The 12,272-nt window shown below is 41.5% G+C and overlaps 1 protein-coding gene across 1 annotated transcript in view; it reads right to left on the reverse strand.

Moving 5' to 3' along the window:
* Positions 1-12,272, reverse strand: part of LOC106807384 — a gene marked incomplete at its 3' end in the record, with an annotated part of 17,535 nt that overhangs the window by 3,712 nt on the left and 1,551 nt on the right. Inside the window, 1 exon segment of the mRNA XM_014809703.1 lies at positions 86-209. Within this exon segment, the coding sequence (XP_014665189.1) occupies positions 86-209 (124 nt within the window).

Here is a 12,272-nt window from a genome sequence, read left to right on the forward strand (position 1 = left end):
TATATATATGATTAATCGGACAGCCTTATATCTAGAGATCTATATAAATTGGCAAGACGTGACGTAAATATATGTAATAGTTTACCTGCGTTTTATTGCCTGCTCGTCGAGCGTGCGCAGTAGCTGCTGCCGGGTTGTCTCTGCCGTCGGCGATAGCTCCTCAACGGCTAAGCCTCGACGAAGAAAGTCCTCGATACCTGGCAGTACGGCTGTAATGTGTACGATGAAATCAGCATCATCGACTATAACACGACACTGGTGAGATTGCGGTGTCACCGAAGTGGGAAGACGTCCATTTACGACACACGAGAGTGGTTACAATTTAGTGTGTAGAGGTGACACACATGTGACCAGGTACAAAATGCTAATCGCGTGATACTCATTTACACAATTAGTGTGATGATGCTCTCATTGCATCACTTTGTTCACTTTCGTGATAACAGGCCAACGCACAATAGGGTGACACTTAAAGGCCCCCGCACACGGTAAGGTTCGTGCTCAGCACGGAGCGTGAGTTTCGTGCTCAGCAGGAACCTCACCGTGTGCGGGGTCGATTTCACTGAGTTTTCGGTCTCGTGAGGCGGTGAGGAAAATATCTGTCGTGTTTGATAATTTTGGTCTCGCGAAGCTGAAAACTCAGCGTGTGCGGGGGTGTGAGGTTCCTGCTGAGCACGAAACTCACGCTCCGTGCTCAGCACGAATCTCGCCATGTAGCCTAACGGTGACAAGTGGTCTCCATCACTGCTCTACACCTTCTTGTCACACCTACCACGCTAGGCTATGTTGACGTTACTACACGTGCTACAAACAGCCAGAAAATACTAGCTGTGGTACAAATTCCGCTTCTTTTCGTCTGAGTCAATAAAATCGCTACACGTCCCGATTGAATCGGCTGTGATAGACCCGATGAAAAAATATCGGTTATGTGTTCCATCAGTTCAGCTACGTATCATTTACTGCCGTGTACCAAAGAGCGGGTCGTAAACCTGAGGTGTATTTGCTTACAGCGGGGTTCGGAAACCTGCGCACGTTCTGCGGACACTATATAGATGTGTCACAGATATTATTGTAAACATAAATCTTGAAATTCTCGTGAAATCAGCAGAGAACGTTTTTCATTGTAGAGATCTCAACTGAACCTAAATGGCATTTCTTGCGTAAGTAGTTCTGCTTCCGTTGAGTTCTCTACAGTACACCGCACCATGTCAAGATATCTACCTGTACTAACTAAGCAATGATAGCAATAATTTCTGGTGAAGCTAAAACACAGTAATCTGACCAATCCGTTAACTTCACGTATGTCACACTGCCCCAAGCACAATGATAATGCATTATGACTGCTCGTGGCACAGGTGCTGCGTTAACTGGTCAAACCAGGTAGACAGCATGAAATTCCTATGTCTTACTTTTGACGGCACGCCTAGTAGCGGATCCCACGATTCCGAGCTTTGCCTTCACGTAACAGATCGACATGCCACGGTCGGTGCAGCTAGCTTTGGGCGTTGATACGCTTATTTGCCACCACATTGTAGAGCACAGAGTGTGTTAAATGTTTTGGTGAATATGGCCACATCGAGCAGTGAGGCGTTTACCTGGTGGTGGCCTGATGTATCAGCTTCCTAGCAGTGATTCGATAATATGTGCCAACGCTTTCCAGCAAATATATATAGTGATACTATATAATAATAAAAATATATGATAATATTCACACGCCATCAGCATACAAATTAGCCACACCAACAGACACAGAAAGCAAAACGGCACACACAACACCACACACACACCACACATCACCACACACAACACGCATCTACAAACCCACAGCACAGGGTGAACCACACACACACGCGGCAGACACACACAACACACACACGTGCGCACAAACGTGCGCATATATATATATATATGTTAGTGTGTGTGTGTGTGTGTTGTGTGTGTGTGTGCTGTGCTGTGTGTGTGTGTGATGTGTGTGTGTGTCTGTCATGTGGTGTGTGTGTGTGTGTTGTGTGTGTAGTGTGTGTAGTGCATGTCGTGTGGTGTGACAACGTGTGTGTGTGTGGTGTGATGTAGATGTATGATGCGCATGTGTGTGTGTAGTGTGTGCTGTTGGGTGTGTGCTAAGATGTAAGTGTGATGAGTGTAATTACATTAGCCTGGAACATAACTGCACTCGCAGTACTGAAGTGGAACAATGCGAATACAGCACGGCCTTGCATCATTCGATACTAGATATAGATATAAAGCCTTATTTTACGTATAGATTATTCAACACGATTTTAAACCGTCATTTCTAACTTCTTTGGTGTGCTAAGAGTATTCCAACAACCGTCGTAGCCACTGCAAGAGCAACACGATCCGTCTTCAACAGCCGAACACCACCTGATAGCTCAAAAAGAGCGCAAGCATAGAGCCCCGCGATACAACACAGAAACTAATGGATGTACAACAGACGCTCTTACAAAACGCGGTGATCACCGCAGGGGGGGGGGAGGAGGGGCAACAGAACAAGAAACACAACAAACAAAAAAAGAAAAAAAAAAAGATGAAGAACATATAACCAGGAGAAGCGGTGCGGTACAACAAAGGATCTGCAGATAACGCAGACACAGAGAAGACGAGTAGGGGAAGGCTGGTCAAATCATCGTGGCCGTGTTATGGTGGCCGCGTAAGAAGATAAAAGGCGGTCAGCAGGGGAGGCGATTAAATCACTATTAAGAGCGACCTGCCGAGGGCAAAACTTGGATAGAAGTGAACTTACAAGAAGAGTAATATGAGCGAGGCACAGCGCACATCGGGGGCGTGTAACGCATTCGCATTGAGTGCGTGCTAGCAGTCTATACAAGTGGTAATGCTGTGTGGCGTGAATGCGCACGTTTAGCGAAATCGCAATAAGCTATCACACAAACATAATAGACGTATCGGATGAAGAATATATGCAGTAAACAATTCACTAACTCCTGATTCCACAATGCCGCGGCGCATATTAGCGCTGCAGTCAGATTGAACACTCAAGGTGGGAATTCATAGAAAATTATTATCTTAAATCAATGAATCTTAAACAGCTGAATACGGTTGTCATCTTCTTCGGATCGCAACCGATAGGTTATGTATGAATATATGAATTATATTTATTGATTTATTTAATTCATAATTATGTTTATTTAAATATATATATAATAAATCAGTCGGTGCGGAAAGATATTCAAGAAATGTAAAGTTGGTAACATAGGGAATACCGATGAATACATAAAATGTATATTAGATATGTTATAATACTAAAAGCACTGATGATAGTCGTAGTAAAGAGCAGTGCTTAACCTCATTCAAAGCTAATCGCTATCGAAAGACCTTTCAGCGATTACACACAGTTAGTGCTTATCTGATAATATATAAATGCATAAGTATATATTAACCCCAAACAATTCGTTTTTATACCGTATTACGACAGAAATGCGACGCAACTACTGCTACCTGTGTTAGGAATGGAAATGTTTGCTTACACGATCGGGCGTAATTATCGATAGTATTGTTACTGAGCGTGTGTAAATAGGATCGTGACCTACATAATTACACTCGGACAGAATCCGCACTATAGTACGTCGCTCGTAACCATATTCTAGCATGCTCAATCGACATGGCCAGGGTCCTCGATGTTATAATTTCCGCAGATGATTTGGCGCGAGAATTGAGATCGATCATCATCATCTTTACGTTCTTTCGCATCGCGACGTCGTGTAATCTCGCTACTGCGCGATTCCCGCGCAACACCACTGGGATATTGTCCGCCAAGTAACAGAATGCGATAGGGGTTACCTCTGTGTGTTGTTGCGTGCGAGCGTCAGACCACCGGCCCTTTCGGGAAGAAGGACTTCAGTCGCCGACTATCTCGCGTTAATAACTGGCTCGTGTTTTCACGTTGCTTATATGAGATACCAGTAACAGATAATGACAAGCAAGAAGGGAAAGCTACACAAGAAAACAGCCTAACCTTGTTAATATACACGTGCCTATAAGGATAGACGAAGGAAAGTGCTTCCAATGGAGGAAGTGCTATTGTATGAGATACGGGTCTAAGTTATTACCGTATATACATGCTGTATGTATATATTATTCTATAAGCGAGGAACTCATAGCAAGCGTAACGCAGGCCGTATATAGCATGCAACATACTTAATGGCAAAGAAACTAGATGTGTATGTGAAATTATACAATTTTACTGAAAAGCAATAATGACATACTTAGAGATTCAACGGCGTCAAAACGCAATAATGATTAATATAGGTATAGGTAAACGTGATAACATAATGTACAAAAATATGACTATAGATGAACAAGATAACCTGGGTGTGAATCCTGAAATAGAGTAAGAGTCTTAAGAAAATAATATAATCAAAACGTGCGTACGTAAATATAAACATTAAACGTAGAATGAAATATTTAAGCAAAAAACGAATAGAAGGACAATTTATGAACGAATACACAGAAATCACCTCTGTGAAGAGAGCTCTACCACGGTCGGCCTCTGGCAAAAGATGCTGCATAGGATTAATACGCAGTCTATATCGTCAATCGATTCTGGTCGTACGTGTATCACCGTCAGATAAAACGCACCAAAAAACGACGGATGCACACGAGGAGCTAACGGGAAGAGACACCCGCGGACGCCGGTCGATTGTCTTTTGCTTCTTTCTGTCTTCGTCGATGACTTTCTTGAATCGTTTCTTACCGTGGTGAGTCCCTGGCGAGTGAGATGAGTTTAATAACGTCGCACATCCGCGATACCTCTGAACGTCGATCTCAAGCAGCTCGCTCAGTGACGGTTTGTTTCATCTAAAATCGAGTGAACAATATACTGTGAGGAGTTTCTATACGCAACGAAGAGTCATCTAGGCCTCTGAGAAATCGCTTCTGCGTTACATAATAGTGGATCATAAAATGCATATAAATGCTAGCACACACTTCACTATACTCTCCACCACACCCAGCAAGATCGAGAAGCAGACGGGCGCGAGATTATAATGGCAGTCAAAAATCGAGCTTTCGATTATAATCTAATAGACAAGATTAAGTGGATCGTCATCGGACACCACAGCCTTATTCGCTAGGTGATTCTGTACGACGAAGCAGAGAAGGGGGACGTTTCATCGAGCGCGAATCTTTAATCTGTTGGTATGTATATAGTTCCGTTTAACTTACATGTAACGAGTAATTCTATTTCTATTAACAAAGGCTTGTTTCTGAATAAGCAAGCTAATGATATTTAGACTAGTGACACTATTTTTATTTCGTACTCTAATTTAGGCATAAAAGGGAGATTTTAGCAGTTCCGCTAGATTTTTGGAAAACAACGACACAGTTAAGGACCATGAATATATCTCAGATCAAGTAAGACATGTTTAGCATTTTAATTATTTCTTATATCAATCGACATTAACCTCGGAACTTATTTCGATTACTGCTCACAAGTTTAATCAAGTTTCTCATGTGGCCAGGGGTGTCACTTTCTCCGTAGCCAGTTAAGAGATGGGCGTAGAGGAGCGGATGCCGTCACGTGGCAAGACTAGTCACTAGATCGTCAGGTTCGATCTTCCCACAGTCATACTTATGCTAGATCATGGCTTATTTCTGAAAAGCCTAACCATAACCTAATTCTAACTCTAAACGCTGCCCTGTAACGCCTATCTAACATAAGTGTGCACGTAGGGCACCTTCTCAATACGCCGGGAGGAAAAGTGAACGGTGGCCAAACTAGGCTCATTAACAGGCGCATCGGTTAGTAGCCATGTAACTTATGATCAGCCGAGAGTAAAACGGTAATACACGTTTTTGCTCGTGTCAAAAAGAATATGGTTTTTAATAGTAGGTGAAACTTTATGCCAGAAATTTGCGATGTGTTTTAAGCGAAAACTAGCTCAGTACCGTGGAAGGAGTAAACGACCACATCAATAAAAAAATAGCCTTTTGGAAAAACTCGGCACATTATTCAACAAATAAACATTAACTGACATTAATAACGAATCGGGATATTGGATGATAAACTTGAACTTTGTATAAGTCATCACTTTTTACAATAAAACACTCCCACACTTTTCTACGTGCGGTCATACAAAATCGTTTAGTGATAGCATCGATGTTTCTTAAGCACAAAAGTTGTTAGATATAAATTAATTTCAGTATGATGACGTAGTTTTTCGTTAAACGCCCTTGTTTTTTATTTTCTCTCTCGTCTCTTCTCATCTCTCTAGCAAAGAGCGCGTGTTCATTAACTGAAAGATCTGTGAATAGAACGCTCGTAGCAATATTTCGGGCGGAGAGTTCTTCAGCGATCGGCGGCGTGAAGTATTTTTACGAGAGGAACTCGCTGAGCACGAGCGAAGATGAACACGAACGCAATGAGGAACCAGTTCGATCGGCCTTCAGGTAGGAGAAGGGCGGCAGGCTGAAGCGCACGGCCGCACTCTGCGTGATAGATGGCTAGAGCGTCGTCAACGCTGCAGCGACACGAGAGGCGCGTATTATAGTTAGTGCACGTAGAGAGAAACAGCAGTGTGGTAGGCCACAGTGAGTAAGGCACCCCAGACTGATTCTGTGCTACGCATACTATGAAATACGACATACGCAATATAACGCTCTACCTATGACAACTATTATGTCTTCTATGACAAATAATTGTTGATATGTGTTGTGGCGCATAGATAGGAAGTTTAGGAGCGCTATTATGCAGCTGCAAGCAGTGAAATTTACAGCTGTAAAAGAGGAACGAAGTTGACTCGCCAATATTTTTTCATAAGGAAGAATCACTCTATGAAAATAGTGTTCATAAAGAGAGCGTGTAGCGTATGTCGATATTTTTCATGATACAAGCAGAAACATTTGCAGCCAACAGACGCTCCCTCATGTACGCCGCGTCACGCCATTCAGCTTCACGGACATTTCCCTCATTCATCATCGGGACGTTAAAGATGACCTCAGACAGTGAGCATGTAAGAGAACGTATTATTATCTGCATATGTTTGTTTATAGGCACTTTCCTTTCATCGCAATGCGTGCATATATCATTGGACGCACGCAGGGACAGGCTGCGAATGCGCTGCTACCTACTGAGCTAGTATGTTGGGGTCTGATTATTCTAGGCTCATGCAACGCGTAAGCATACACACTGTGCACTTACGCACGCATTCGCCCCTACCCCCCCTCAAACCACACACTCACACATTACTCTCTTCTTCTCTCTCTCTCTTTCTTTTCTCTCTCTTCTCGATCGCTTAGCTCGCTACTCGCTATTCTCACACAACACCATGCGCACCAACACCAACACACCACTAACACACACAAACACTACACAACAGGCCACACACACACACGCGCGCGGGCTGCGCGCGACACGCGCGCACGCAACACCGCACGCACACACACCAACAACACACACACACCAACACACACACAGGGTGGGCACTCACTGCTCGAGAAAGGTAGTATGACGCGCAACTCACAAGGAGCACGACTGGCCGGCGTACCTCGGAGTCGAGCCAGAAGGAATACACAGAGCAGATCACGAGAAAAGAAGCATGGCATCAAGCTCTGCGTCACGTGATACTCGTAGTCTCGATCCAACTTGATGTATAGCCCGTAAAAGACTGAATTTAACCCTGCGTAAATCGATAAAACCGTCGTAGTTCATGTTAATCCGTTACCTGCGTGCACATAATCTCACCGAAGGACCAACATGAAGGGCGCACGAGGCGCATACACTCATCAAGGAACAAACTCGAAAGGTACTCTGTGAATCATGTTCAGGTAAAATGCATGCACATTACCTAAAAATTATATTAGAGAGTGAATATATTATTGTGAGGGAATATCAATGCCATCGGCCTTCTACATATTAGTATTTGCTTACCCGATGTAATGTGCGGTTTGGTAGATTTCAGTGCCGGTATAATCACGGACATTGAACTGAGGCAGTTTAATTGCAGTATTGATTGTAAACGGCGCATCCGTAATTTCCATAAAAAAACGAGTATACGTGTGTGTGAGCGACTAGAAAATAATTATATTAATAGTTCATGCGTTATCAAATGTTGCGAATTACTATTAGCGTCGAATAAATTTATCATCTCAATATTAATATAACTAAACATTATTTAAAGTAGGCAAATGTCAAATTGCATATCGTAATATTAATGATGTGCCTTGCTAGGACCGGTGGTTATAATCGCGAACTATTAAATATTACGAAACACGAGTCTCACGAAGAGTGATAAAATTGGCGCATGACGTAACAGCTGCGGCGAGTTCAAATCTGGCAATTCTGCGTGTCAACGATTAGGCGGCTGAGCTGCATTTGGCAGGAGAACGATGCTTCAGCCTGAAAGTAAAGATAATAAACAGGTGTTCAGTCGCATGCCTTGGAAATGAATATAAGCCAGGCTGAAAATCTACGGAATGTGATCGTCTAATATATGCGATGGACAGGAGCGATATATAATACGATCAGCCAAATCTTCCCGCCACACACATCACGGGCGGTATTATATAATAATCAAACTATAGATGTCTTTATTAATATTATAAACATCATTCACACGGGTCAATAACAGATGCTGCTCATGATATTGTTTATATCGACGCAGGGATAGCTTTCTTGAGTTCCTGTTGTCCTGCGTTTGAATTGATATGACAAATGAGAACATAACATCAATAGCTAATGATTCACATGTATTAAACTTACTATAATTCATGATAGACAAGATATATATAGGACTTCATCTGACAGAAAAAATATAAGCTTCGGGATAGGTAAATAATAGAGCAGCTCAACCGTAAACATTATGCGGTAGTTAATAACGAAGACGAAGACGTACACAGTAAATATGGAAGTTATTCCCGCGTGATCTCATGTGGAGCAAGGCTAGAGATCGTGCGGAATGACTTGGCAGGCGGAGAATGTTGTGATTAATAGGTAAGGGTTAGTAACGATGTGCTGTTTTTGCTCTCGCGGCCCAATTATCGCGCAGATATCAAAGCACGTAAAATCGTTTAATAATAAAACTCTCCCTGTAGTCCGGTCATGAATAGTCAGCATCAGTCGCGTCCGACAAGACTAACTGACGTTGGGGGGCTTCACAGCAACACAACATCGTGTTTGGCTAGGCTCAACTAAATTACTTGTATATGCAGAGATCGCGATGGAATACGATGTTGTCTAACAGCATGTAAGAATTATTAACTGCGCCGCATCTGTTTAATAACATCCGCTATTAAGAAGACCGTTCACAGACATCGTTAGCTCAGTGCTAATCTGCTTACGCGAGTCTCATGGTTTATTAAACAATGCTCACACTCATTATTTTGTTTCGTATCTAAATTTTTGTAACACGCCATTCTCCCTCGCTCACTTTCTCTCATACTCTCTTCATGGTGCATTTTCTCTCATCTCATCTCTCGTCTTCATCCTCTCTTCTCTCTCTTTTTTCTTCCTCCTCTCTCCTTCTTTCTTCTCTTTCTCTCGCTCTCGTCTACTCTCGATACCTCTCACTCTCTAGTATCTCTCTCTCTTCTTATCAGATTCTCTCTCTCTCTCTCTCTCTCTCTCGTCTCTCTCTCTCTATTATATAAATATATACTATATACTAATATAATATATATATATATATAATTACATACTATCTTCTGTTGTTTTTTTCTGTCCTATCTATGCTCTATAATATTATAGCTATCTATCTATCTATCTTGCTATATTAATATCCTATCTATCAATTCTATCTATCGTATCTTCTTCTATATATATATCTATCTATCTATCTACTAATCTAATCTCATCTATCTATCTATCTATATTTTATCTGATGCTATTGCTCTCTATACTATCATAATCTATATATAATATCTATCTAATCTATTTCCTTAATCCGTATCTATACATATTAAACATTATCTTATCTATCTATCTATCATATCTATCTATCTATTATCAATATTATCTATCTATCTATCTATCTAAACTATCTATCTATCTAACTATGTATCAATCTACTATTATATCTATCTATCATATTAATCTATACTATCTAATCTATCTATCATACTATCAATTATCTATCTAATTTATCTAGTTAACTACCGTATCTATCTAAATTTTATCTATATATCTAATCTTGCACTAATATATTATACATCATATTTATCCAGATCTAATACTACTCTATCTATATATCTATCTAATTTCTGATTATCTATCTATCATACGCTAATCATATCTAACTCTATCTTATCTATCATATACTTAATGCTCTAATTATGCTATCTATCTCTCTAATCTATCTAATCTAATCTATCTAATCTAATTTATGCTATACTATCTCTCTATCATTATCATCTATCTATCTATTTTAGTATTATATTATCTTCTAATTATCTATCTATCTATCTATTTATTTATATTCTTTTCTATTATCTAATCTACTCTATCATATCTATTTATCACTATCTATCCTATCATATCATATCTGTGCCGACCAACGATAGAGCATAATGAAAGTGGGCGGCATCGACCGCAACTGCTTGCAATGCTGGAAGATTCATAGCCTCAAGCTGCGCCAGTCATTGTTATGCTTGCAAACCTTACATGTGGTCAATTTCTTTCATCTCAGATGGCCCGCGAAACGTGGTAGTAATATGGCTTCTAGAGAACATGATAACATACTATCACCACGTGCAAAGCGTTCGGGAAGCTCACAGGCTACAGCAATACGGTAAAAGGGCGGATGTGTGAAATAGCGATAAAAGCAAAGTTAAACTTCTTGCGGGACAGCGCAACGAGAATAGCTGAAATGCAAAATCAGTGCCAACTCATGAAAAAGGATCGTAGTGAGTAGCTGACCTTCTGAACACTGGCGGCGGCCACAATCGTTATGAGGGCGAAATGAAAGACGATGCGAACGTCTTTGAGCGGAGTAAAGGAATGCAAAGTATTTAGAGGCAACTAATAATATGATATAAATTGAATTCGGTAATCGCCAAAAAATGGCATTGATGTGCCGCCCCCCGACCCCCCCTCCGGTTGTGTATTATTTCATCAAGAACGTCCAAGCAAACTGAGCTGTGTATGTTTTTTATTGTGGAAAAGACATAGAGGTGGGGCCGTGTAAATTTTCCAGATTAACGTTATCGGCAGGCGTGGACTGATTCATCACGAACTGATCTCGGCTTGCAGAAAGCCAGAGCAGAATGAGAGATTGATCAAACCGAATTTATCCGTCGGGTTTAATAATGTCATACAGCTGATTGTCATCGCATACTACTGTTTTTACACAGGTGCTTATTATACTCTCGATTCCGCAACTCAACTGCGCGTGCAGGGTTTTCATGCGTGCACGCGTAGCCTTATGACCTTAAGTGACGGCTAGAATGTTTCCATTGTTATATAGCGCGTTAAAGTGGGCACAGTGTATATACGCGAAGACGCTTTTATAGCGATAAAACGTTACAGGCGGCAGTCAGCAATGAGAATGGATAGTTAGAGGGCGTTATTAGGGCTCAAGGCAATTCGAACGTTCAATAAAAGCAAATAATTGTAAAACTAACACGAAATTATTTAACTACCAACGTCTTAATGTTTATCTAAACTTTATTTCGAGCTATATTGGATAACATTGCGCTAGTAAATAACCGTACAAAATGCTACCTCTGGCAGGCACAACAAGTACACGCACGCACGACACTGGCTCAAGCAAAAATATAACCAGTGGTGCGAGTGTACTGTGTGTTGAGAGAAGCAATTTGCGGCATTTGCAGGAAGATTATCGGAATCATAAGGCGAAATAGAGTAGAGAACATTTTTAAGAACGGATTGGTAGTAAATACATTTCGTGTTTATTTACCATTGTTTTTTTATTTTATGAGACAGTTCCAAGTTGGCTGTGGTTAGGGCTATGGGCGGTAGTAATAGAGACGGCAGCTCACCTCATGGTTTCGTGCACGGTGGCCGTTGGAAGATGCGGATGAGGGTGTTCGGTCTCGTCACCTCGTGCAAGGGCGCGTCTCGCGCGTTAACGAGAACAAGTGGACCTCAGATGCCTTTGCGCGAGCGCGGGAGTACGGCGATGTAAGTGGTTACCATGGGTCGCGTGCCTATCATCGAAAGTTAAAGATCGCTGATCAAGTCGCTGCCTTCACGACAAAGTCGACGCATCAAACGATGCAAGACAAGGTCGTCGTTGCATGTACATCGATGATATCTATCTCCTAGTCATCAGGAATACACTATCGTC

This window comes from Priapulus caudatus, unplaced genomic scaffold, assembly GCF_000485595.1.
Source record: "Priapulus caudatus unplaced genomic scaffold, Priapulus_caudatus-5.0.1 Scaffold11, whole genome shotgun sequence".
Taxonomy (NCBI): domain Eukaryota; kingdom Metazoa; phylum Priapulida; class Priapulimorpha; order Priapulimorphida; family Priapulidae; genus Priapulus; species Priapulus caudatus.